General features: G+C 47.7%; 1 protein-coding gene and 1 long non-coding RNA gene across 4 annotated transcripts in view; one reads left to right on the top strand and one right to left on the bottom strand.

Annotated features, from left to right (window-relative positions):
* The window catches only part of CUX2 (cut like homeobox 2), a 94063-nt gene that overhangs the window by 55281 nt on the left and 11674 nt on the right, over window positions 1-27108 (top strand). For 2 of the 3 annotated variants that reach the window (XM_060691934.2, XM_087880142.1), the window contains exons 2-13: window positions 10699-10809; window positions 11109-11156; window positions 17211-17289; window positions 21287-21400; window positions 21834-21954; window positions 22623-22699; window positions 23515-23581; window positions 24316-24364; window positions 24484-24588; window positions 25725-25916; window positions 26356-26414; window positions 26934-26982. In XM_060691934.2, the coding sequence (XP_060547917.2) occupies window positions 10699-10809; window positions 11109-11156; window positions 17211-17289; window positions 21287-21400; window positions 21834-21954; window positions 22623-22699; window positions 23515-23581; window positions 24316-24364; window positions 24484-24588; window positions 25725-25916; window positions 26356-26414; window positions 26934-26982 (1071 nt within the window). Of the gene's footprint in view, window positions 1-10698; window positions 10810-11108; window positions 11179-17210; window positions 17290-21286; window positions 21401-21833; window positions 21955-22622; window positions 22700-23514; window positions 23582-24315; window positions 24365-24483; window positions 24589-25724; window positions 25917-26355; window positions 26415-26933; window positions 26983-27108 lie in introns of all 3 variants that reach the window. The other variant, XM_087880143.1, reaches the window with a different exon arrangement.
* Window positions 13-4052, bottom strand: LOC117672245 (uncharacterized). Its single transcript, XR_004593153.3, has 2 exons — window positions 3683-4052; window positions 13-1978 (listed from the first exon to the last, which is right to left on the bottom strand). It is a non-coding gene; the product is annotated as an uncharacterized LOC117672245 (long non-coding RNA).

Here is a 27108-nt window from a genome sequence, read left to right as displayed (position 1 = left end):
GTATCTCGCAAGTGAAAGAGCAACATTTATTTAATGTCTTTTATGGAGCAGCTGAGTTTTATCACAAATCACATTCCATTTCCATTTCGCTGGGGACCCCTTGAAGGCTAAAATGCACTTACTTTCCTCCAAGGAAATTTACCAATTCCTCAATAGAGGCCCATTTGCCTCTCTATGTGAAATTGACACATTTATTGAATATTAAGCATTTGTTCCTTGCAGCCCTTCTCTTCCCCCCCCCACCTTTTTTTTTTTTTTCAATTTTATTGTGTTGCCCTTAAAAGTCATTAGGGGAAAGATACATCAAAGTGTAATAAAGAATTATTTACTGTACCACAAAGGGAATTGGATCACTCCAGATTTCCTCCTCCCGGGGCTGCCGGTCTCTTTCCTCCCCATCCTTTTGCAAAAGCAATCCAATTGTCTCTTTTTACATTTATTTAAGCCCCTTCCCCCTCGCAGGAGGGGATTGGACAGCATTCGGTCTTATTTTGATATCTTTCTCCTTGGATTTAAAAGGTACTTACTTATTCACTGTGGGCGAACAATGGACTGTCCTAATCAATGCAAGCGTGGGGTGTTTGCTCTTCCTTCCCCAAACAATTGAACCGGGGTGGGAAACACACATGCCCGAAGGCTCACCCTTAGGCTGAAATGCAGCATAACAAAAGAGTTGGAAGGGATCTTGGAGATCATCTAGTCCAGGGGTCAGCAACCTCTGGAGCCGCATGTGGCTCTTTCATCCCTCTGTTGCAGCTCCCTGTCGCCGGTCAGTGCCACAATTTTGAGAGGACCTTCCAGTTGGCGGGTGGGGGAAAAGCATGGCACACCAGGAGGAAACTCTTATGGCAAGGGGCAGGTTTTCTGGTCGGCTCCACAATTGATAGGGCTTTCAGTTAGGACAGGTAGAGGAAAAAGGATGCCGCGCTATGAGGAGACTCTATGGTGGGGAAATCGGACTTCCGGTCAGCTCCAGAATTGAACGGGGCACTTCCGGTTAGGATCTTTGTGGCTCCCGGTGTTTTCTTTTCTGGGGGAAACGGGTCCAAATGGCTCTTTGAGTGTTTAAAGTTGCCAACCCCTGTTCTAGTCCAACTCCCTGCTCAAGCAGGAGACCTGTCCCGTTTCAGACATACGGTTCTCCAATCTCTTCTTCTGTCCACAGCACCTTAACCTATCCATTGTGACTGTAAAGTATGGATTATCTTAGTATGTTACGATTAAACAAACGATTGGGGCCCAGCCTCTAAATCAGGTTTTGAGGCCAGCAGTCGCCAACTTGGCACCTTCAAAACCCATGGAGATGCAACCCCCATCACGCACAGCCATGGTTTGTGGGGAAGAGAAGCTGGTCTTTTAGTTTCTGCTCCACAAGGCTTGTTCGCCAGAAGTGACCAGGACCAAGGCTGGCCTCTCTTATAGCACGCAAGGGAGGTGCTTGAACCAACGAGCAGCAGGTCTTCTTGTGAGCCTGGGGAAGCCAACAGAGGCCACGATGGGATACCTAACGCCACGTTCGTAGTGTGAGGGTATCCACCTTGTGCATGGTGGAACCCATCCTCTTGAGAACACCCTGCGTATAGACGGAATACATCTCCATGCACACAGCTTCAGAACCATCCCATCCACTGAAAGCACCTCGGGGGTCCAATTGAGATCCCCCCAGACTCCTAAAGTGCAGTTTATGCATTGGTACCATTCCAGGCCAGGAGGACCACCAATGGTTCTCCCCAGCGTTGGCATCTCCCCAGCTGCAGCCTTCCAGATGGTTGTCTAAGCTGGGGGAAAGAGGCTGGTTAGGGAGTGAAGATTGGAGCTTCTTTTGGGTAGGTGACTCTGGTGGGGCCGGGAAGGCTTGGCCTGGCCAGAGAAGGGATTGTGTTGGCTTTGGCATTGACCCTCAGCGTCTCTAGTTCAAGGCTGGCTCCTTTGTTCACCGCCTTTTCTTCTTTTCTTATTTGCTTTCCGTGCGGCTTCTCTTGGTTGGTGAAAACAACAAGCATGCAAAGAGGGAGGGAGAGAGAGAGGGAGGGAGAGAGAGAGAGAGAGAGAGAGACTATTCAGGGCAGATTGAAAATAAAACAAGTATTTCTTTTTCTTTTTTTTTAATGTGGAGGGGCTGGAGAGGGAGAGGCAAGAAAGGAAGAAAGAAAGAGACTTTCGTTTAATGGAATCCAACTCAGATTTTGATCTGATGCTTGGCAGATGGCGGGGTTGAAAGCAAAGAGTCCCTGGACTCAGAGCAGCCTCACCATAAAGAGATGAATGCCTCTCCCCCCCCCCCGTTGTCCCCCTCCCCCAAGGGAAGCAACCGTGTCTCAAAATGCCCTGGGAATCGGAAGAACTGAGGGCTGTGGGGGGGAGGGGGGATTTAAAGAAGGGAGAGAGATGGGGAGGGACAAGGGGGATCGGCCAGTTCCCTCTCTTTTTAAGGGGACCCCATTGCACCCCTTTTTACATCTCCCAGATCGACCTACCCCTCCCCCCATTAAGAGGCAAGTGAATTTGATCTATCATTGTGAGGTTTTTACGGTTCCTTTTTGCCCCAGGAACTCAGTGACCCCAAAATAGGGTGGGAGAGAAGCCAGTTGGTTGGTTCTTACCCTCAGCAGCCCAGCAGAACCTCCAGGGGCAGGGGCAGCCTATCCTTGATCCTCACCTCCTGAGATACAATAGTTATCCACTTTTCCCGTCTCTCTCTCTCTTGTTTCTGGGTTGCGGAAGCTCCTCAGGCCATTTTGGGGAGGGGGCTGTGGGATTGAAGTGTCCTCCTTCGTGCAAGTTTGGTCATCCTTGCTGTGGGCTGGGTAGCCTCCTGGATGATCCAGTCCCCCACCCCACCCCCCACCCACCTCCGTTTATGGGTGAGGAGAAATACTTGGCCATAGTTAGAGGGGATAAACAGCTTTTAATGGAGTTACAGGGCTATTTAATGGGCATCATAAAACCGCCTCCATCCCTGGGCAGCTTTTATTATTGACTGGACAAGCAGCCTTTTCTCCATTTTTCCTTTTGCAGTGGGGTGAGCAGATGTGGGCAGAGAGAGCTAGCTTGGGCAAGGGGCAGCCGTTTCCTTCCTCAATTAATAGGTGGGTACTCTCGCCCCCTATGGCAGTGCAAATGCACAAACACCCACACATGCCCACAGGCGTGCAATGCCCCCCACTTGTATGGAGAGCCGTGCACACTCCTAGCAATCAGAAGCAGTCTTGGGGGGGGCCCTCCGAAGCCGGGTTGCAGCTTCCCCAGAAGTGCGGCACGCGTCTCCGTTGCAGCAAAACAGATGTTCACCTTGTTTCTTGATCGGCTGTTAGATGAGAAATTTATTGTTCTTGCGCCAGGCTGCTGCGCCACCGAGTCTGTGGAGGCAGAGGGTGGGAGCTGGCCCCGTGCCAGCCCAGCTCTGTTTTGATGAAAGCCACCGAAGGCCGGGCCGGGTTTGAAGGCGCCAGCAGTAATGCATCGGCGAGACGCTCCTGATTGGCCGATTGATTGGACGCTGATTTGATTTATTGATCGATAACCCTCAAAAAATTTGGCGTCTCAGAAAGCTAGGGCTAATCTTTAACTGCTGAGAATCTCTCCAGGGACCGTTTTCCTTCTCTCCATCCATTTTCTGCCTCTCCCCATCCCCCCCCCAACCACACACATCCCCTTTCTCACCGCGTGGAGATATACCTACCTATCTGCCGATTTGTGTGCATCCATTGGGATGCTCTGTGTCCATTCTCTCTCTCATGCGTGCAAACCTGCCTGGAGAACTCTGCCTTCTGCCTGGATGCATTTTGGTACCTTGTGTATATTTTCTATGTACCTGTATGCCAAAGGTTGATGGGCAGGTTTGAGCCTTAGGCTGACGGAGGATGTTTGAGAAGGGATCGAGGAATTCGCAGAAGGTCCCTGAGCTTCTCTGAACCCCACTGTGTGTGTGTGTGTGTGTGTGTGTGTGTGTGTGTGTGTGTGTGTGTGTGTGTGCAGCTGCGGCCTTCCTGCCTCCCCGCTCGCTCCCTTTCCACCAGCCCCGGCAGACAATCGCCAGGCAGGAAGGCAGGAAGGCAGGCAGGCAGGCAGGCAGGCGCAGAGTTGGGGCAGATCTATAAATTGATGGAATTCAAAGCCTCCAGCATCGATTACCATTCTAGCAAAAAGGGAGAGACGGAGGGAGGGGGATCCAACCCAACAACAACAACAACAACCGTGTGGAATGGCTGATTATTTTTAGACAAAGATTTTGCCCCTCTCAGCAGCAAATTTTTCTTTTTTCTTTTTTGCTGAACCCGTCACTTGCGTTAGATGTCTGCTGTTGATTGCAATTAGATGCAATGCAGACCCCCATCCCCAGTCTTTCCCATTCTCCCCCCCCCCAAGATAAAACAATCTCAGGTTCTGTGCCTGTGTGATCCCCCCTCCCCAATTCTTCTCCTTTGTTTCTTGGGTTCCCCTAAACCACCTACAGTCCTGGATAAACGTTGCCTTCTCAACATAAGTCCCCTCACTCCCTGGTTGTGTAATTGCGTTACGGATGATTGAGTTAGATTTGATGTGGTTTAAGATAAATTTTGGCTAATCAGGCCTCCTTCCTCCCCAGTCTCCAGAACAAGAGTTGTCAACTTTGGGAACTTTTCAGGTGGGTGGACTTCAACTCCCAGAATTCCCCAGCTGACATTCTCAAAGGCTTTCTCCAATGCCAGCTCCCAGAATTCCCCAACTTTGAGTCAACAGCGAGACTCCCAAAAAGGTCTTGGAAAGCTATTTTGAAGTCTTAGGATGAGATCTGTTGTTTCTCTAAGGCAGTGCTTCTCAACTGGGCCACTTGAAGGCGGATGGACTTCCAACTCCCAGAATTCCCAGGATCTGGCTTCCCTAAAGAACAGACTCTATGGTTTCAGGAGCTCAGTGGGTTGGCCTAACCAAGGCTTTAAATCAGTGTTCTCAGCCTGGGCAACTTGAAGATGGGTGGACTTCAACTCCCAGAATTCTGGGAGTTGAAGTCCACCCATCTTCAAGTTGCCTAGTTTGGGAAATAGTGCTCTTAAAAAAATCAGCTTTCTTCACCTTTGTGGTGGGCGACAATCTTTCCCCAGATGGCATTGGCCCCATTGCAGTTCTAAGAGGCCCTTTGTCTGTTGCTTCAGAGGCGTCTCCAACCTTGGTGGTGACTTCATTCCCTTCTTCTTTTAAAATCCAAGAAACCTGTCCAGGTGATGAAGCATAGTGCCATTGACCCAAAGCCTTTTACGCTGATTAAAGAAGTTTAATCAGGCCTCCTCCTCCTCCTCTTCCTCCTCCTCTTTGGCAAGCTGTTGGCACCCGCAGGCAGCCAGGAAAGCCAGGGGTGGGGTGGGCAATGACTCCAGCCTGTGCCATTGCAAACTCCGGTTGGAAAACTCTCCAGCGGCTGCTGTTTTTCTTTCTGGGGGAAATCTAATATATCGATTAGCTTTCTTCAGAACAGCATCAATAAAAGTGTATAATGGCCGGGGCCCGTGGCGTCTTCCTCCTGCCGTTTAAAAGCCCCCACCCTGCCTCTCCCCACCAGAGGCAGGAAACCGATGTCAGCGCTTACCTTGAGACCCGCCAGCGGGCACGGCTCCTCCTGGTCTGACCAGCCTTGGCATTCCCAGAATCCAGCGGGCACCGTCAGCAATTTCCCTCCCCACATTTTGCCCGGTGGAAAGAGATGGCTCCTTCTCCAAAGCCTCCGTCCAGTCTCTTCCTGGCATCCTCTGGCATTTTTCCTCCTACCTGCCAAATCCCACGGACCGGGGATCTGCCTCGATCTCCTATGCCAAAGCAGGAAGGGGTTAACAACGTCGGCAGGCTCCAGGGAAACTCAGATTTTCGGTCTATCAATAACCGGAGAGCTCTCGTTCCTTTACTCTAATTATGAGCTTTCCTGCCTAAATTGGCAGTTAAATTGTAGCTGACAAAGTTATAGCCAGAGCCTGAGACACATTCAAATAGGGGGGTGGGGGTGGGGTTTGCTTAGGGGGGGGGGAAAGAATGGCGGCATATGTTATTTTCAGGAGAGGATCCTGCCACTCAGATGAAGCTTTGGGAAAGCTGCCAGTCTCTGATTGGGCTTTTTATGGAGAAGATAGAAGTGGAAAGTTTTGCGAGGGATTTCCTATTATGTCCAATTTCCCAGTATCGGAAGTACTGCAGAGCTAGAGCAGAATTATGGTTATAATTTTGAATTCAAACCTGTTTTAGGGCAGAGCAAGAAACAATGGATGGAAACTAATCAAGGAGAGAAGCAAGCTGGAAATTAAGGAGAAACTTCCTAATAGTGAGGACAATTAACCAGTGGAACAGCTTGCCACCAGAAGTTGTGGGTGCTTCATTGGACAGCCACTTGTCTCAAATTGGATAGGGTCTCTTGCTTAAGCTGTAGGTTGGACTAGAAGACCTCCAAAGTCCCTTCCAGATTCTATTCCATTCCATTCCATTCAAGGTTTTCTCCTAACACAAAGGAGAGACTTAGTCTGGAATTTCTTCAGTTTGCTTACTTTGCTAATCTTCCTTCGGGGCTCAACCATGAGGACTAGAAACCCAGCTTTTGTTGCAAATCCCTGAAAGGTACAAAGCTCTTTCTCTCACCCCGTTAGGTTTTGCTGCCTTCCATTTGTGCCCCGTCCCCAGGAACGGTTCTTCCCCCTCCCTCCTCAGATGGGGAAAAAAAAATATCCACCATCCTTATTGCTGACAGATTTATTTTTTTCCCAACTTGAGCTTGATGAAATGTTTTCAGGGGGAGAAGACAATTTTGCTGTAATTAGAAATGCTTTTTTTAACACACACACACACACACACACACACACACACACATCCCTATGGGGTAGTAATGGGCCGGTGCACAATTGGATATTAGTGGTTGATCACTTATCTCGTAGGATTGTTGCTGCCGGGATCTGCAATAATAGTCTGCTTGATTAGCCGATTTGCATATCTTTTGAGGACTTGAATTTGGTGTTTTCTTCTCCTCTCTGTGCATCTGTGATTGGAGCCCCCCTCTCCAAGGGACTATTTGGGGCAGAGAGGAGACACCCATTTGGGGAGAGCAAGGAGCTCTGAGCAAGGAGCGAGGAAGTTGGGCCAAAGGAATAGGAAATTCTCCTGGAGGAGTGGTTGGAAATGGCCCCTTTTGCTGGAAGTGATGGGAGTTGTAGTCCGGCCCCTTTGCAAAAAGATGGATTGGGTAAAGATGGGGTGAGCCCCATGGGTCTCCTTCCCCACCAAAATCACCTTCTTCCAAACGGCCCCTTCCCCGAAATTGCTCTGCTGCTGTCCTTTCTGCCTTACTTGAACCTGAGCCAGATTTTGGCAGTTCTGATCCAGGGTCTGGATGAGATCGCAGCCTTTGGCCTCTTGACCTTCTCCTCCGCAGGACAGCTTTCCGGTCTCCAACTGGCATCCCCCAGCAGTGGCAGGGCATGGAACCAGCTGGGCATTTGTCCACTCAGCCCTCCACCCCTGGACATGGCCGGCTGGGGAATTCTGGAAGTGGAGGTCCACAGGTTTTAAAAATAGTCAAGGTCGGACTTCCCTGCTCTAGATGGAATGCTGCAGTGACTGTTTTGCTTTGCAAGCCACACACGAGCTCGGCCCTGCTGGAATTTTTGGACTTTGGTTGGCCAACCTTTGATCTGGGGAGGAGACCATCAGCAAAGACCTGTCACCTGCCTCCAGGTCAAGGGTCTCCAACCTTGGCAACTTTAAGGCTGCGGGTTTCAACTCCCAGAATTCCCCAGCCGGCTTTGCTTTTGGGTTTATTTCTGACTTAATTCAAGCTTTGCTGGCTGGAGAATTCTGGGAGTTGAAGTCCTCCAGGCCAAGGTTGGATGGAGACCCCTGCTCCAGGTAACCAACCAGTCTAGGTGGCTACAGCCCAGTAGTTCCTCCTCCCTCCACCTTCCTACCTGTGAGAAGAAAGGGCTCCTTGACTTAAGGCTACTTGTTGGGTTTGCTTCGGGGTTGAGACTTTCAGCCGGTCTGCAACCAAGCTTGAAGTTTTGGGATGGGCTGGAGGATGAATGAACATGGCCATTGCCATTAGATGCAGGAATCGTATTTTATCTTCCCTCTTTTATCTGGCAGCAGTTCCGTTCATTTTTCCTGGGCTAAACCTTGAATGTATTCAGCCCCCTAGTCTCCTCTCTCTCTCTTTTTTTTTTGGCCCCTCCTGGAGGAGTCCGTCCCCTGCGCAACAAAGCTCTTTCGAGATGGTTTCACTCCCCCCACCCCCCTTTTCAGCTGTCATCTCCCCTAATCTAAAATGGAATCTCTGGCTTCGGATACTTGATCGAAATTATTGTACTGGCATCTCAAGACGGAAGGACAGAGGTTTTCAGAGGCGTGCGAGATGTTTGTTCTCGGGGAAGAGAGAGAGGGGTCCGGAGGGTGGGAGGCACAGGCGGGGGGGGGGGACGATGGGGGGGGGAACAATCTGTGCTATCCAAGGCTTTTCGTATCAGGAGAGGGAATCTGCTGGCGACTCTGGAGTGCTAATGACTAAGTGCTTTCGTCCAGGTTAACTGTTCAACCCGGTTAGTTGTTCTTCTGGCTTTCTGATTAAAACCCACCGGCCAGTCATCTTAGTTAGTAGTTGGGTCATTGGAGGCCCTGTTTGTCCACTCCATCACCTGTTGTCTGTCCCGGGGGGAGGGGTCATTTGTTTGGAGATTGGGGGGAGGCAGAGTTTTGACAGGCTGCTATAGGTTGTTTCACAAAATGGTTGTCCTTTTCCTCCATCTGTTTTTCTTCTGCACCACTCCTTCTCTTCTTACTTTTTTCTATCTCCTTCTCTTCTTCTTTCCTTTCTTTCCCTTCTCCTTCCCTTCTTCCATCTCCTTCCTCCCTCCCTTCCTCCTTCCCTCCCTCCCTCCCTCCCTTCTCTCTGCCACTGTTACCTGCCTCATTTCTTTTTTTTATATCTGCCTGGTCGTTGCCCACCCGTGTGACTCTATGCTCTCTACGTATTGCCTTTTGGGAAGGAGGCCACCCCAGGCCAGGGACTCATGCAGAGATGCTGTGGAGCATTCTCAGACGGGAAGGCACTGCTGTCACCTCAGATGGGAAGGCACTGCTGTCACCTCACTTGCATCACTGCCTCCTGGTACGATGCAATCCTGGGGGTTTGTTTTCGAGGCCAGAACATGTACCTGATTGACTCCCTGATAGCCTGACCCCTGGGGCCGCCCTTTGCCTCCCATCTCCTACCCTGAAACAGATGAAAAGTGCATTTCTGAACCCGAGTCTGGGTCTTTGCAGAATGTGCTCCGATGCTCATAAAACACAGCCAGTTGCCAGGTCTGGCTGCCTGCTTTCTCTCCTCTCTCTCTCCTCCTCCTTCCCTCCCTCTCTTTCTCTGCCCCCACTCTCCCTCTCCTTCTCTCCCTCTCTTTTTCTCCCTCCCTCCCTCCCTCTCCCCCCCTCTCTTCCCCTCCTCCCCTTTCATGTTTTTTAATCTGCTCCCCTTTCCTTTATACCCAACGGTGGCAATATTGATAAGATCCAATAAAAGGCAGAAAGCTTGGCATCCCTCTGGTTCACCGGAGACCGAAAGGAGCTTCATTGGGCGACTTGGGCACGCCATCGACACCCCCTGGTAACGCGCCCCATACATCTTTAGCATCTGGAATTTACATATTCTGTAGGAAAATGATTGATGGCTCCTGGAAATCGGCCTGTCTACCGAGAGGCTGCCGTGCCGCTATCTGTCTTGTGCTCCTGTCTTCCTTGCATCAGAACGATGGCAACCCTTTCCCGCATCTCTGCCCTGAGGGAGAGGCCGGGCTCTGTCGTTTTTTGAAAACAACCATCTGGCTTTTCCTCCGTGGACCCAGAAAGATCAGGGCAGGAAGGGACTGGGAAGGAGAGCCACGAATTTAGTTCACGGTTGATGTTCTAATTGCTTTCGAACAAGGTTTCTCCACCGTGAGCACTTTAAGATGGGTGGACTTCAATTCCCAGAATTCCCGAGCCGGCAAAAACTTCCTCCCAAAGCCCCACTCCAAATCCCATGCAATTCAAAAGCCATCCAGATCTTTTAAATGATTATTTACAAACACTAAAAAAAAAAAAGCCACACACCTAAATTAGTTACAATCTGGATGTCTTCCTTCCATGGTTGATGCATTTAGCGGATGGTAGCGTGGACCGCAATATGGTGCTCTTATTATTTTGACGCGATTTCTATGTTTTCCTTGCGGTTGCTAAGGAGAAAAAAAAAAGCCCAAAGAAATCTGCTTCTTAAAAATATTGATCCCTCAAGTGCTTCATTAATTTGACCCCCCCATCTGTATTTATTTGTTTACATGCAAACCGATCTGATCTGGGTTTGTTCTTCCTTTGTAAATGCGCTATTTGGTCTCTTTTTAAGCTACTGGGATTGGTAGACGGAGTGACAGGCGTCACTAGATATATGTTCCCTTTCATGAAGAATTGGCTTTGTCCTATTCCATACCTTCTCTACTCTTGACTTAAAACTCCAGGTGTGGCAGCTGAGTGGATTTAAGGTCCAAAAGAAATTGTAGAGTTTTCAAAACTCAGGGTAGCTACGGGACTAGATGGCTGTCTGCTACTTTGTGCCTTTTGATGCTCAAGGTAGCGTTGCAAAATAGCTGAGGAAAATGTTTGCATTTCAAATACATTCTTGTGTTTCTTGTAACGTTTCCTTTTTTGTTTCTTCTGTTCCAGAAGGAACTGAATTCTGTGGCTTCTGAACTGGCTGCCCGTCAGGAGGAAAGCGAACATTCGCACAAGCATTTAATTGAACTCAGCCAGGAATTTAAAAGAAATGTACCAGAGGTAGGATTTCTTGCATCCTCAAAACTTAAATTTTTAAGTCAAACCTCTTCCTCCTTTTTTCTTTTTTTCCCTTCTTCGTCTTCTTCTCCTTCTCCTTCTCCTTCTCCTTCTCCTCCTCCTCCTCCTCCTCCCCCCTAATTAATGCTTAAATATGGCCACAAATACTATACACTTAACGTTTAAGATGGGAATCTGAGTTAAGATCCAAATTTTGAACGTCATTCCCTTGAACCTCCTTGCCTTAAGAGGTCTAAACAGGAGAATTCTCATCCCTTCTTCTCCCCCCCCCTTTCCTTCAGGAGGTTCGAGATATGGTGGCTCCTGTCTTAAAAAGTTTCCAGGCAGAGGTAAGAAGAGACCAATAACAAGGTACTTTTGGTTTTTTTTGTTTTACCATGGGTAGAAAAATTTGTGAACCAAACCGGGGACTCCAAATTGAGAGAGGGTGCAAATGTAACGAAAAATGGAAGCTCTTGTTCAAAATGCAAAGCTTGCCTCTGTTATAGGCCTGAAAAAAAGTTGTGGTATTTGCAGACCTCCCTTCCTTTCAACCCTCACCTTCCTTACCAAGTTGTTGAGAGAATGGAAAGAAGGGATAATGTGTCCCTGAGCATGTTGAAGGACATTTGTATTGCGATCTTACAACTTCCACTGTATTTTTCATTATTTCAAGCATCAAGTTTCTGAAGGACTGTAATATGGATTTCAAGCAGATTAAATATACAGGCTGTAGATATGTGGGTTTGTTTTTTTTTTCTGTATTTCATCTATTTAAGCCTTAAGGCCACTTTATATAATCAGCAGAATCTGCATTGTGAAATTACACCCGGAATGTCTTAAGATGAGGAGATTGGACTGAGTGTTTGAAGCTGCCCTGCCAGTGAAAAACACTCTTTCTGTATGGAAATAATGCAAATCAAAGATGGCTCAGCTGAACAATAGATGCAGCGGTTTCATTTTTATGAACTACATTGGACGTTCATCTTAGTCTGTGGATCTTCTGGGAGAAGAAGAGAAAATGGATTTAGATAGCCAAGAAGAGCCAAGAATGGTTTTCTTGGACAAAGAGAAGTAGTCCATGGTTTTGTGGTGAGGTCCTGACCTGTTCATCCTGATCAGTGACTGGGAACAATCTGAGCTTTTCCTGGAACTGTTGTTTTCTTGTAGAGACTCAAGGTTGATTCAGTCTTCTGTCCTTCTGAGGTCAGTAAAATGAGGACCCAGATTGTTGGGGGCAAAATGCTGACTCTGTAAACTGCTTAGAGAGGGCTGGAAAGCACTGTAGAAGTTTAAGTGCTATTGCTATTACCCAACTAGGTAACATCTTCAGTGCTAGAAGGTGGCTCAATCTATGAGGTTAACCTCTGGAATTGGCTCCTTCAGTTAAGAGTTTGTTGGGCCCTTGGGACCAAGATCTTCCTTGGACTGTGTGCCCTATCAATGAAGGGCATTTGATCTTCCTGGATCCTCCCTACATCTCCAAGTAAAATGTGCATGGAGCTTCTCCATCATCCAGGTCATGGTTGTCCCAAAGGTGCTTTTTCCAAAAGGCAAGTGGGCTTTTTTGTTTTTCCCTTTGAAAATATTTCACTTCTCAACCAAGAAGCTTCTTCAGTTCTAACTAACTGGTAGGGAATGGAAGGATTTGTATTCTTTGCAGTCATCTGGTGGTTAGCACTCTGGGGGGGGTCGGTTGTTAGCTCTCAGAGCTGTTGAGGCCACTTGGGGGCTTATCTATATCCCAGGGGATCCCCACTTTGGGGTCTCCAGATAGAATGAAGCAAGGATGAACTCCAGCAGGTTCTGACAGGTTCTGGAGAACCAGTAGCGCAAATTTTGAGCAGTTCAGAGAACCGGCAAATACCACCTCTGGCTGGCCCCAGAGTGGGGTGGGAATGGAGATTTTGCAGTATCCTTCCCCTGCCACACTTACCAAGCCACACCATGCCCACCAAGCCACGCCCACAGAACCAGTAGTAAAAAAAATTGGATTTCACCACTGGAACGAATCAATGAATATGGTTGCTTAGAATGTAGAGATGGAGTCCAAATGGTGACACAATTGAAGGTAGGAGAAAAAAGGGGTTCCCCCAGTCCTTTTGCAACCCAAGGACATCTGTGGGGGAAATAGGATCTCTCTGTGACTGTCCCCTTCATTGCAGACCCCTGGCCTTGAGAATAGGGGCAGTACCCCCAACTCACCCTGAGGGCTCTGTGGATTGCTAGCAGACCTGGGGTTTCTGCAAATTTGGTGCTGGTGGGCGAGATGAAGGAATAAACAGCAGAGCCTCTGCCCAGGAGGTGGGCAGGAGAGGCAGTCAGCCTTTCTCTCACAACCTGATTTCGATAAATAAGACCCCAAGTTTAATTTTTCCATCCCAGGGAAGACAAAAGGTGACGGAAGTGGAACAACGACAGATTGAAATGGCCGAAGTTCTTTTTCTTGGTTTGCTTTTTTTTTTTTTCTTTCTTCCTTTCAGACAGCAAAAAGAGCAGAGCCAGGGCCCTGCTAATTACAAAAGTTGCTTTATGAAAGATAATTCAAAGCAATAATTTAGCAAACATAATCAAGTAGCACAGATGGGGATTCTGATGAATAGTTTGCAACATGCAATTAGCAGCTCTTGCAGTTACATATCATTAACCCTCAGAGCACAAAAATTATTTTCTCATTATTAGATGAAAAGGTAAAATTAAGCTGACTAGACAGTTAAGGAACAAACTACAATTAATTACCTTCATTTATTACAGTCATTATTTGAAACTTCCTTCTCTCTCTCTCTCTCTCCCTCTCTCTCTCTCTTCTCTCTTCTCTCTCTCTCTTCCTCCTCCTCCTTTTCTTGGAGGGATGAAAATATCTAAATTAAAAATTTTCTTACATGAAAATGTAGGTGAAACATTGACTTGATGGCAGAGCAAGAAGTCAAAAGAATCATGGCTGGGTCAGCTAATTTCTCCCTCTTCTCAGGTGCTGGAAAAAAAATAATTTTAAGATAATAAGTTAAGGAAGGCAACTCTGACTCTCTCACGATGACATCCTGAGACTATTTCAAATATCCAGATTCTGGGCCACTTCATCCTCAGCTCGCTGACTTTCAAGAATCTGCTTTCTCTCCCAAATCAGGGCTCCAAAACTGCTTCCTTGCATATTTATTTATTCCCTGGATTTATCCCCTGCTCTTCCACCAAGGAATGGCTAATGGTCAGAAGAATGCAAAACAAACAGCTTAATTAAAAACAACCATTAAAAGCATAATTTACATAATGCAGTAATTACCAACGTAAAACAACACCAGCCATATGCTAAAAAGCCATTATTAAAACAATGCAAAAGTGCTAACTTGAAAAGAAAAAAGAAAAAGGCCCCACAGGACCCCTATAAAAAAAACAACAGGGAGAGCGGCCATGGTTCCAGAGCAGAGGTGGGTTTCAGCAGCTTCTGACCAGTTCTGGAGAACCAGTAGTGAGATTTTGAGTAATTTGTGTGAGAAAGTCAACACAATTTAGACCAACGGCTGTAGTTTTGAAGACATTGCTCTTACATTCCTCTGCATTTTACATCATTCTTTTAAAAATAAAAACCAGCCCTTATCTACCTGTCAGGCTTTATGGAAAGGTGAGCTCAGGAGCACCCCATTTGCCCCCATCATTTTCTTCCCTGGATAGAATCACGGGCTGTGGCCGTACCAAGTCCTGGGCATCACCCTTGTGTCCTCCTCAGGCGAGAAAATGCTTCGTCTTTGGGCAGTATTAGAGTTTGAAACCCATCCTCCCCAGCAGCTCCCAAGAGTCACGTTTGATAGAAAGACTTGGGGGGGGGGGGCTGGAAATGATTTTGAGGGGCCGAGAGCATTTGGAGGAGGGCTTGGAGCAGACTGCATGCATTCTATGGTTGAGGCCACCTTCAGAGACCTGGGAGAACTTGCTGGTATCCTTGAGCCCGGCTGATATTCCCACCAAGGGGTGGAAGAGGCGGGAAGCAGGTGCCCTGTGGCACGAGAGAGATGGGCTTGGTTGAAAAAGTTCTAACGAGAGGAACATCCTTGGGAGAAAAAAAGCTTTGCCACAGCATTATTGTGTCTGTCAGGAAGTATTGGGACAAAAATGGATGGCCAGCAGCAACTTCCTTTCCTTCAGTGGCATCGTCTTCTTGGCTGTGTAAATTATTAAAACTCTTTTTCCTCTCCTCTCTTCTTCTCCTTTAAGTCAGCCATTGCTCCATTTCTCGTTAAGCATTTCTTTGATTTTAAAGCTTGAATGGGAATAATTACACTTAGAGGCATTTTTGAGCTGTTTTGAGTATAAACCCAGACAAAATATCAACAGAAAGATTGAAGGCAGGAGGAAGGAGAGGCAGAGACAGAAGACAACTTTAAAAAAAAAATCTCTCCATTGCAATAATATTTTTTGCTTCTCAGTGTTGCTTTAAGAGAGAGAGAGAGAGAGAGAGAGAGAGAGAGATGCCTTGATAAGGTATAATCATAGCATAGAGGCCGGTCTGACAGTAGTAATTAATTAGGCCATTATGTATTCTATGGTGATAATTGCTTTGCTGGAAAATCACCAGCCATGGAAAAGACCCGGAGCAGAAATGTAATTCATCAATCTTGTGTCGTTGCGGAGTGTGCAGTTGTGTTTTCTCTCACCTTGAGTCCGGTGCGTGGAAGGCAGAAAGAGAGAAACACGCAGAGAAGGAAAAAGTTAATGATATGTCGAGGTTTAAAAGTCAGAGGAGGGAGGGAGGGGGTTCAGATTCCGGGGAGCAAGGACAGAATATTTGGGGAGCGGGCTACTACATTCATTCCCCTTGCTGAGAAGATCAGCAAGGGGGATGAATGTAGTAGCCCACTCCCCAAATGGGCTTGACCAACCTCTCAGAGCTTCTCTGCCAAGGGCTAGGAACAGATGGGCCTACCATGCAAGCATTCTTTGGCCGGCCGGCTGGCTGTAGCCGCTGTCTTCTTGGGGCTTGAGCAAACTGAACGTGTGCCAGGGATGCGTCGCTTCATTCAGGCAGCCAAGCGAGAGCAACTGTCAAGAGCCTTAGTTTACCTGATTTCCCTTTGCGAGAGCTTCTTTCCCTTTTGGCTCATTGGACAGGTGATGGAACACCTGGACCTCTCAGCCAGACTCCCAGGATGGAGTTTTGAGGTCTCTTGGGTTTACTTGGTCCCTCGCAAGCCGTTCTTCCAGCATCTGAGCCAGGGGTCTCCAACCTTGGCAACTGTATGACTTGTGGGCTTCAACTCCTAGCATGGCCAACTGAGGAATTCTGGGGGTTGAAGTCCACAAGTCGTAATGTTGCCAAGGGTGGAGACCCCTGAATCTAAGTCACTTAGAAGGGGCAATGAGGAGAAGTCCTCTCTTTCTTGGACTTAGTCCTGTTTCCAGAACAGATATGGGAAACCTCAAGACTGTTGAGGGGCACCTTCCAAAGTGGGAGTCCAAGAACCGTAACAGGCGAGTCCAGGACCTCCTGGCATCACCAAACCGGGTGGATTTTTCCCCCTCCTTTGATCCAACCATTTCCCCCATTTCTCCAACTATCAAGTTATCATTCCTTCAAATTTGCCCTCACCATTTGGGGCCACAATTTCTGGGGTTCCAAAAAAAGGTTGTATTGGAGGACTTGCTTCCTCTGTTTTATAACTGTAACTGAACCAGGACAGAAGCTTCTGCGTTAGGCCGATTCTGGGTTTGTGGAAACTGACCACGGATTGGTTGGTAACATTTCAGCTCCATCTGAATGTGTAAAAAAGGCGAGAAACGTGCTTGAATGCTCAAGGTAAGGCGATCTCCATCAGGAAGGGGAGGGAAGTAGCCAAGGCAGGTCGCTCTGGTGACTGGAGAATTGTAAATGCTTCCCTTCTGAATGACAAGCCAGTTAAATTCAGTCTTGGGTGAAAGATTTGCAATCTCTGTTTTTGTCCTTTTAAGATGAAAAGGGAGGCTCATTCAATCTCATTGTACACATGTTGTGCATTGACAATAAAGATTTGATTTGATTTGGATTTGATTAAGGGGATGGAGTGGGAGAGCCCTTCCCTCCCTCCCTCCCTTTTTTTCCCTTCCTTCCTTCCTTCCCTCCCTCCCTCCCTTTTCCTTCCTTCCTTCCTTCCTTCCTTCCTTCCTTCCTTCCTTCCTTCCTTCCTTCCCAGCCTTACATTAGTTTTCCTCCACCAGACGTTACTTCACTAGAAGTCGATCAAGTTGGGATGTATCTACAAGAGCTTCGCTGAGGTTGAGGTTGGATTTCTAGGGTAATATTTGCAGTTGCAAGTATAGCTGGGTATTTCCTAATTTTATGGAACTCTTCCTTCCTGATTCCCAGGTTTTATTCTGGTGGTGCCCTTTCTCTCCCGGGTTTCTCAACCGGGGTCTTGTTTTTATGTTTCCCTCAGGTGGTTGCTCTCAGCAAACGGACCAAGGAAGCCGAGGCAGCGTTCCTGAGCGTTTACAAGCAGTTACTCAAAGCCCCAGGTACGGACGCTGGGTCTCCTTCTTCAGGCAGGCTCGGAAGGGGTGGGTGTGCACTGCACTCTTCGGAAGCACTCTTGATCTAGTCAGGAACCTTAGGGAGAGAAGGAAGGTGATCCTGAACATTTGGGATCCCTGATCTGGAGCTCCATCTCGGATGAGAAAAGCCCTCCCTGGCCCTCATGGCCTGGAAACCGCCTTGTTACACAAGACCCTCTTAGGAATGAAATGGTGGAAAGGCGAGGGGCCTCTGACTTTCCAGGATCTGAAGACCACAACAAGCTGCAGCCATTGTCCTACCGAGGCCCTTTGTTTAATCAACAAAAATACCTGCACATCCCAATATCTGACGCATATTTTAATTCCAGTTGGCCTTATTGGAGTGATTCGCACACATGCCCTTCTTCCCTTCCTTCTTCCTTCCTTCTCCTCCTCCTCCTGCCTTTCCTCTTCCTCGCTTCCTTTCGAAGCTTGAATGGCTTCTGTCTGCGCAAACCTCACCCGAGAAAAAGTGTGTTGCTCAGCAAGTGTTTTGATACACTGAGCCTGGGATTGCGTTGTCTGTAATTACAGGAAGGGGGGGGGAAATATCATAAATTTTTCTGATATTGTTCACCCAGATGTGGCGTGGGGAAGCAGGCTAGGCGGGCGTCTCTGTCGGACACGGAGAGGAGAGGGAGGGTGGAGAGGAAGCAGTAAAATAATGTTAAAAGCATAATTAAAGTCATTGTTGAGAATGGATTGATTTAAGCCTCATTTCAACTCGTGTGGCAGTGACAACTGATTTCTTCATTGTCTTTTGCATGCGTCGCTCCCTCTCCACGGGAACACAACAGGGGGAGAAAAAAATAGTTTGCTAAGTAAGAACCGGGCTGTGCATATGAGGGAAACCTAAATACGTTACACAGGAGGCAGAATGGAGCTTTCTGGGGATTTCGAAGTAGAAATTTGGGAGCTTAAACCCCTTAGGTTGCTTATGTGTGATAAAACTTGATAAAACAGCTCTGTTTACCTGCTAAGTGAAATGTTTAAGAAAGAAGCTGGATTCCTCCAAATGGCCAGGGTTGGGGGTTGACCACAAGATGTGTAGCTCCAGTCCTGCTTCTAAGAGTCCCCAAAATTGCAGACTGAAGATGCAGCTAAACAAGCAGGTTCCCTCAATCAACACAGTGAAGACAGCCGAGACCTTCTAAAGATGGACTTTTGCTTGTCTCCACGTTAGCAATTTCCCCCAGGGCGAATGGCTTCATGGGGGCATCTCCTGGGCCAGGCAAGGAGAGAGCCTGGGTGGACAATCGGGATCCTTGGGTTCTTGGTCTGTTGGTGTCCTGGTTGCATGTGGGAAGATCTGCCTCCTGGGTGCAGAAAGTGACCAACACTTTGGCTTTCTGTCCTGGCTGTGTTTGGGAGGATTTGGAGAGCCCCTCGGGAACCAGAGTTGCTCAGGGCATGCTGTGGTTGGAGCTGGCCTTAACCACAGGCGACGTACACAGGGATTTCTTCATGGGAAGCAGCTACAGATTGTGGCCGGCTGCAGGCAGAGACGGAAAGCAGAGAGGGCATTTTGAAAAGAAAGTGCTGCCAGACCCACTGGAGTCCAGTTTCTCTCTTGGAAGGCTGAATTGGGAGCCTGTTGTGTTCAAGGAAAAAAAAAAGAACTATTCTCATTTCTCCTCCTTCCAAGATTTTGCTGTCCTCCTAATAAACCCTTGAGATGTTAGAAAATAGGAACTGGCCCAAAGTTGCCAGGTAGATTTTTTGGATTGTGCATGAATTTGAGTCTGCTGCAATTCTGGAACAGTTGGTTACTGGGAGAAGCCGGCTACCAGTTGGGCACCATTGGACACATCTAGGAAGACTCATCTTCATGTCCTCACCTTTGGCCCTGCCTCGGCTGCTTGTGACCCCCAGGTTGGACCTCCAAGCCCCTTTGCTCTTTCCTGAAGCCAAAACTGCCCCTTCCGTCTCCAGTAGAGCTGGCGGTTGGAATTCCTGCTCATCAGCCAGCACCTTCAAGCGTGTGGCTTAATGGCCCATATCGTTATCTTAGATGGTATTAACAGTTGTGAAGTTAGCCGGCCTTTATTTCCTACTGCTCCAAGACCAGCTATGCTCCATGTCCCCCACTGATGACCCACACTGTGGCCGACATATGTCAACACGTGGGTCCTTAACAAGAGACACAACTGCCCTTTTATGGCCTCCAATTCTTGGTACCTCTTTGACCCTGGCAAGGAAGATACCTGCCCCCGCAAACTGTCTCTTGGTGGGTCCCCATTTGAACAGGTACTCCTGAGCATCAGACCAGGCTCAGACAAAGGCTGGAACATTTACGAGCGCTTGGGAGTGTTTAAATCAGAGGTGTCCATCCTTGGCCCCCTTTAAGACTGGTGGACTTCAACTCCCAGAATTCTCCAGCCAGGGAACTCTGGGAGTTGAAGTCCACCAGTCTTAAAGGGCCCAAGGTTGAACACCTCTGGTTAAGACCTTCCGGCATCTTTGTGCTGCAGAGGTCCGTGGTGGCTGATGCCCATGCAGAAATCCGAGGCCAAAATGGTTTTGCTGTATGCTGTATTTGCAGATCTGGCTGGGTTTCTCCCGCCACCCCCTCCCCCGGTTTGGTCAAAGCTCTCGTCTCATTAAGAACTCTGCATTGATTTAAAACAGATTTGATTGATTACTCTGCTAAATCTGCGGTGTATATGATTAAATCTGTAGCCGTAAGGAAGATGACATCTTTTTTAAAAAAAATACATATATATTTTTTATACAAGGCGCCCTTTGCATTCGCTGTCCCGCCTTAAGATTAAAGGCTGAAGGGAGGGGAGGCGGGGCAGAGCCAGTTGGTGGCTGAGAGAGAAGCTCCTTCCGTGGCAGTTTTCGGGAGCGTCTGCCCCTCAGTGCCACTGTTTCCATCCCACGGCACGGATTGCCCATAACGCCTGTTTGCTTAGGCAGAGGTGGGCAGAGAGCAGGGTGGTGGTTTTCTGCCAAGGTAAACAGGTGTGCTCCCAAGAGGCCCCTTCCTCTCCCGGGGCAACCCACCGTTATTAGCCAGCCCTGCCTGGTTGGGGGAGGGGCTCCCTAACGCCTCCCAGGCCAAGGTAATTATACACTGACATCATTAACCCAGCAAACCCCATTAGGAAGGCCGGCTAAAAAAATGCATCCTTAATTGTTTGTTGTGTGCATGCTAATGAGTCCATCTGCACCGCCATTGTACGACACAAACAAATTAATTTACAAGCCTGGATCATTTTTAATAAATGTGGAAAAATGGGGCCAGTTTCTCGCTTCTCTCCCCCCACCCCCGTTTCTTTTCAGATCAAGGATGGGGAGGGGGGAGGAGAAGCCAGCCATCCCTCAAGGTTCGTCTTCTGACCTGGCTTACCAACTCTTCCCCCCCCCCTCGAGCCCTACGAATTGCAAGAGGCAAACACAGCATATATATTCTGTTTCAACACGGAGAACATCCCGGCATTGGGTTTCTATTTTGGGGATGGCAAAATGTTTGAGAAAATAGTGTCCTCCTTAATAGGACCAGGGAGACAAAATAATGCACATACCTCTTCTACGGAAGGAGCATAAAATCCTTTTGGAAGGTCTCTCTCTCTCTTTCTCTCTTCTATCTATTAATCATCTATAGTATCTTATCATCTATTCTCTCTCCCTCCCTCCCTCCCTCCCTCTCTCTCTCTCTCTCTCTCTCTCTCTCTCATCTACCCTCTCTCCCTTTTATATCTATTTATCATCTATCTATTGTATCTAATCACCCATTCTCTCTCTCTCTCTCTCTCTCCTAATGTTAGTGATTTTACATTTTTGCTTCATTCTTTGAAATTTGAAAGCTTGACCTCTTAGGGATGTCTGGGCCGAGCTAATGGCTTCCTCCTCTGACGGAACACGGCATCAATGCTGTCCTTCTTTTCTTTGGAAGGTACCTTCTACATGTGATGGACCTCCAAGGTCATCTCTGCCTTTCTCCTCTCCCCTCCATCAGATCCTGTGCCCAGCCTTGAAGGGCGGCACCAGCCACTCCACTGCCTTGGCCCCGAGAAACCCCCGTTGAAGGAGTTGAACCGGACCTGGAAGAAGGAGCTGCTGTTCCCCAAAGGTACCCAAGTGATCCTGGTTCTTCCACTGGCAGCCTAAAGTAAAGTAGTAGTAACTTCCCTGTTGCCTCAGCACAGGGAGAGGTTCAGAGTCCAGTCAGGGTCCATTAGAGCAGCGGTCTCCAACCTTAGCAACTTTAAGACTTATGGACTTCAACTCCCAGAATTCCTCAGCCAGCAGAGCAAAGCTGGCTGAGGAACTTTGGGAGTTGAAGTCCACAAGTCTTAAAGTTGCTAAGGTTGGAGATCCCTGCATTAGAGCTTCAAGGGCATGCTTGAAATGAGGAGGTTTTGCATTCTGTGAGCCTTAGAAATCCATGGCTGGTTGACCACAGCTGAAATGATCTAAAGAAGGCAGACAGCAAGGATAACTCGCTGAGATTTTTCCGGCTTAGACCGACCCTGTTGCTGATGTAGATTGCCCCTCCCCCACAGAGCAAAAAGAAGGAACCCTCCCTGGTGGACTGGCGGTTTCAGAGGCCAAGCTTGCTGGGCTCAACAGCAAAACCTTGCTGACCGACTCCTTGTTGCAGAGAAATGAGGTTGAGAAGCAAAAGTACGTGAGTATGAGCCGGGAGGAGGTGAGGATGGGAAGGTAGATGGGAGAATTGTTCTCCTCAAAGGAAAACAAACAAAAAAAGAAGGTGGTTAAGTCCAGCCTTACCTGAGGCTTCACCTTCTATTTTTTCCAAGATCTAGAAAGGTTGCTTCAGCTTCATGGTTCAACTTGCAACCACGTTTATGCTGCCTGAGGATTTAGAAGGAATTTTGTGTAAGAAGCACCTGTTTTTCCTCAGTGAGCTCCAAAGATCTTGGAAAAACCATTCCTCTACAATTTCACGAGACTCTATTGCTGTGTTTGAGACTCAACCATACACTAATAAATAATAAAACCCATGAATCAAAATCTGTCAACATTTTTCAGCACTTTTCACAGATTTTCTTTGGGAACAAAACCCAGCTTATCTTTTTAAAGAAGTCAAGTATATCTCTTGACAGACGCATCTCTAGACAGGCCTTTCCTTTTAATTCTTTCAAATCGAAGAAGTTCTCTAGATGTTCTTCAAAACCAGTGACAGCTTCCTCAGCCAAATTATTCAAACAAATTGGGAAGAATGGGAGGCTGACTCCAAGGGGATGGACCTCAGGCTGGAGAAGGTTGCTTTCTTCTGGGCTTTGATGTGGGTTCCACATCAACTCAAGGAGATACATCTCTTCTCTTAGGGGCCTTCAAGAAGCCCAGTTCACTTTGGCCAGCCGGCTGGGGGAAGCAGAAGAGAAGATCAAAGTCCTGCATTCAGGTACTTTTAATGATCGATGGAGATATGGTTGAAGATGGTAGAGCATTTCCCATGGCTTCCTCCTGGGCCCATGTTAATTCTTGGTGGGGTTCATGTATTTGTGAAGCTCAGCATGGCACCTTCTGTCTGCTCCATTTAGCTCTTTAAGAAAAAGCTGCTTTTTTGTATCTGTTGAAAGATCATCTCTTCACTCAAAGAGAGGAATCCAATTTTCTTTGCTTCTCTGATGTCTGCTGCTTTCTCTCAGACATTGAAGTGATGGCCAACCTCTCTCTTTCCTTCAGTCTCTCAAACCCTTCCCTTTTTAAGGACATCCAGCCCTTACCTGAAATTAGTGTTTGGCTCGGACAGGTTGAGTCAGCCTGCATGGAAGTGAGAAAGAGAGTGCTTGTATTCAAAATAAGTTTTGAAAATGTAACCCTCTGCTGCCCAATGAATGAAATATATCCTTTGAGTTCATCCAGAAATGTCAGTCTTAACTGAACTCAACTAACTTGAATAAGTGTCACAATCTCTCTCAATCCATCATCCTAAAAGGGAGCAATGCAAACCAGGATGGTACATGGCAAATGCCAGGATCTGCAGCTCATTGCCAGAACTTCTGCTCAATTTTAAGCCTCTTGAGTGGGTTGAGAAAGAAGTGGAGATAATTGTTGGAGCCAACGGGTCCACAAATATCTCCATTTCTCCCTAATTATCCTAGTATCCAGTTTATGACTGAATATTTACTAGCCCCGAGTAGCATTCTTTAAGCACAATCCACTGGAAGTACATTTCTTACTCTCTGTTTTTATGTTCTCCCCGTTGCTGGCCAGCACTAAAGGCTACCCAGACGGAGCTGGTTGACCTGCGATGTAAATATGACGAAGAGGCAGCTTCCAAGTAAGTTGGTTGGCTTGTTGTATCCAGTCAGAGGTGCTTGTCCTTATAGCTTATGTCTTCCAGTCAGGTTGTGAGGGTTGCCTGGTGTCTAAATAGATGTTCGGATGAACATTTGAAAGGCCTTAATAAGTAGAGAGGCTAAAGAAATTGTAGAAGCTGAGTAGAAATGTCCGTATCGTTGCATGGGTGCTTGGTTTCTTTCCTTCCTGCTTCCAAATATTCCCAGCATCCTCACTGATGTTCTGCTGTAACTACAATCCCCAACGTTTTCTTCTCTCATATGTGACGGTGCTAAGAATACTTAATCGTATCATACCGAACCAGATGGGCTTTGATCCGGTCATGTGTACCCTTCTGGCACCTCCTGGTGTGAAATAACGTTGCCTTTGATCAAGACCGGGGCTCGTACATGCTGAATGAGGAGGCATGGAAGGAGAAGTGGGAAGGACAGGCATTTTGCTGCTACTTTCCATCCCTTTTCAAGGTGATAGGAAAGGTTCACCACCCCTCACCCCACTATCTAACACTTAAGTCACCATGTAGCCCAATTCACTGGAGATTTCAACTAGGGCAGGTCAACATCTCTGGATGTTTGCTTTTTCCATGACAACCTGAGGACCTCTTTTGCTTGGTTCCTGCTTCTTTGCCCCTGAGGAACAAATGGTGTCATCTACTCCTAGTTGCCTTTGTAGATGCTTTGGAAGTCAACCCTAACTCTTCTCTTCTTGCCCTAGGACAGATGAAGTGGCCATGATTATGACAAATCTTGAAAAAGCCAACCAGGTAAGCAACAGCCGGTCATGGACTGAAGGCTTTGGCTTATCAATGAAAATAACTTGAAGGTCCTCTGGCATGACATTTCTGTCAAAAGTTGTGACGCTTCTGATTCTTCTCTTTTCTAGAGAGCTGAGGCTGCCCAGAGGGAGGTGGAGAGCCTGAGGGAACAGCTTGCCGCTGTAAACAGCTCCCTTCGCTTGGCTTGCTGTTCTCCCCAAGGACCAAGTGGGGTGAGGAGGACCAGAAGGGGACCCTCATCAATCAAATGAGGAAAGCGGGCTCCCATGGGAATTTCCAGAAGCACAAATCTTCCATTTCCAGACTTCTCATTCTACGAATTCTGGTTGCCATCAGCTCGATGCAGACCAGACTAATCTAATGTGGAGGAACAATTTCATTTTGGTGTTGGCTTCCAAGTCTTAAGCTAGGGGGTCCAGCCCATTTGCTGTTCGGGGCCTTGTGTCTACCTTCAGCTTTAGAAGAGGAGCAGCTAATATGACTTCTCCTGCTGGTTGAGAGAGCAGGACCTTCTGTGAAGATAGAGATGATTCTAGTGAGGACTTTGCAAGAAGCAGACATGTGTCTTTCATAAGGATGCATGAAATAGCCTGTCTAGAATTGACCTAAGGGGGAAAAAATCCAGAATGTAGTCCTTGTTATTTCTAGCTAGAGTGTTGTGGTCCGCCGGCAGCCTGCGGAGCTGGCAGCAGAGTTGGACAGTGAGGAGGCTGGGGAGGACCATGGGCCAGTCCTAGAGTCTGGGGAAGGCTCGGACGAGGGTCAGAGGCAGAGAGGGGGCCAGGGCCATCTGGGAGTTATGTGCTGAATCCAGAGCCTCCAGAGTCTGAAGTCAGCGAGGCAAAGGAACAGGGGGAGCCTGTTCTCAGTGCGCGTATGCGCAGAGCTGCCAGAAGGCAACAACAGTTAAGAAAAAAGGGGCGACTTGGGAGTAAGGTTCGGAGATGATTGGCCCCTCCCATAAGACATAAAGGAGGAGCAAAGGCCCGTGAGCCTTTGCAGGAAGCAACTTTGTTCATGCTGATCGGTTTAAATTCTGAAGCTCTGTTTTGACTCTGTGCTCCATTTGGCCTTGCAAAGCAAATTGCCAATTAGGTCTTTGGCAGTGTGTCAAGGGAGATGAAGGTGGTGCTTATCAGCCTTATCCCGAAGGACTGTGGCAGACTTCTGCCGGACTTTTTACAAACTCTTTGTGACTCATTATGGGCTGGGAATGAACAGAATTCACAGCCGTTGAAATGAAAAGAGGGTTTTTGGGACTAATTGTGTGCTTAGGAAGCCTAGGTCAGAACATAGAGAAATCCTCAGCATTAGTAGATCCTTCCCTTGAGATGCCTTCTTTCTGCAGGACAAAGTGAATTATTCTTTGTGCCCGGGTCCACGTCTAGAGGCCGCCCTGGCCGCCAAGGATCGGGAAATTCTTCGGCTTCTCAAGGAAATTCAACATTTGCAAAACTCCATGCAAGAAATGGAGGATTCTTCAGCCAATCAGATTGCAGACCTGGAACGGCAGTTGGCAGCCAAAAGCGAGGCCATCGAAGTGGGTATCGTTTCTGTGGCATTTCCCCAAGAATCGGGTGTGGGGGGAAATTAAATTGAATCCTTGCTCTTCACCCTCCCTAAGGTTAAAAGAGAAGACAGTCGGATAAATGTTCCAAGAATTAAAATGGGATGGAAGGGTTTTCCATTTAATCTTGGCCAAATCACCAATGACGTACTTTGTCCCATCACTTAGTTAAAGATGAACGCAGGGGGCTGTGAATAGGTGTCATTGTCTATAACACAGATAACATTTTAATAATTTTTGAGTTTGGCTAACGATGTGCTAAGCAAAATGTGGAAGAAAGCTCTGCCTTTTCATTCCGTCTTAAGATTTGTTTCAGGCCACAAACTTCTGCCCTTGAATTAGGATTTTTAAATATATCTCTCTCTCTCTGTGTGTGTGTCTCTCTCTCTTTTTGCACTTTTGTGTTCTTTAGAAGTTGGAAGAAAAACTTCGTGCTCAATCAGATTACGAAGAGGTCAAGACAGAACTGAGGTAGGATTCCCCCTGTCTTTGGGTTATATCAACGGTCCACCTCTCTGTAGGAGGCCTTCGCTAACCATGTGTGAGCGGTGGGCAAGCGTGCGCGTGCAAAACTCCACTTGTGTGCGAAGTTCCATTTGCACGAATGGGTCATTGTGCGCGTGCCCTCCACTCAAACACACTCCAGTCGCGTGCAAAGCTTCATTCACACAAGTGGAGAGTGTGTGCGCCCGCCACTCGGACAAATGGAGTGGGGTGCGTGCGCCTGCCACACACACACGCGCGCACACACGCACATGCCAGGCCAGGCCGCCAAGCTGGAAAGGTTGGGGACCCAGAGAGATGTCTACCTCTCTCAGTGGTGGTGACCCAAGCTTTGCACGTGAGATTTGAGTGGATGAAGAGGATGTGAGGCAGGCCACAAGTGAAGGTCCCTGCCTGCTTTCTATCTTCAAATGTAGCTCTGCAGAAGAACCGGGCCTGGCTGGAAGCTCTTTTTAGGTCCTAATTTCCCCCCCTTTTCTTTTGCAGCATTTTGAAAGCAATGAAGCTGGCCTCCTCCGATTGCAACCTGTCCCAGGCAAGTTGGAAACCTTCCCGACAGGTGCACACACACCTTAGCTTCAGCCTCGATCAGGTTATCAGGCACTAGGCGCTCTGTTTTCGAAAAGTGTTTGCTGGACGTCAGAGGTCAAGAGGGCTGAGA

The sequence above is a fragment of the Pantherophis guttatus genome, chromosome 17, assembly GCF_059756535.1.
Source record: "Pantherophis guttatus breed Tessera chromosome 17, ASM5975653v1, whole genome shotgun sequence".
Classification (NCBI taxonomy): Eukaryota; Metazoa; Chordata; class Lepidosauria; order Squamata; family Colubridae; genus Pantherophis; species Pantherophis guttatus.
Note: the sequence above shows the minus strand (reverse complement) of the source record. Positions and strands in the feature narration are given on the sequence as shown.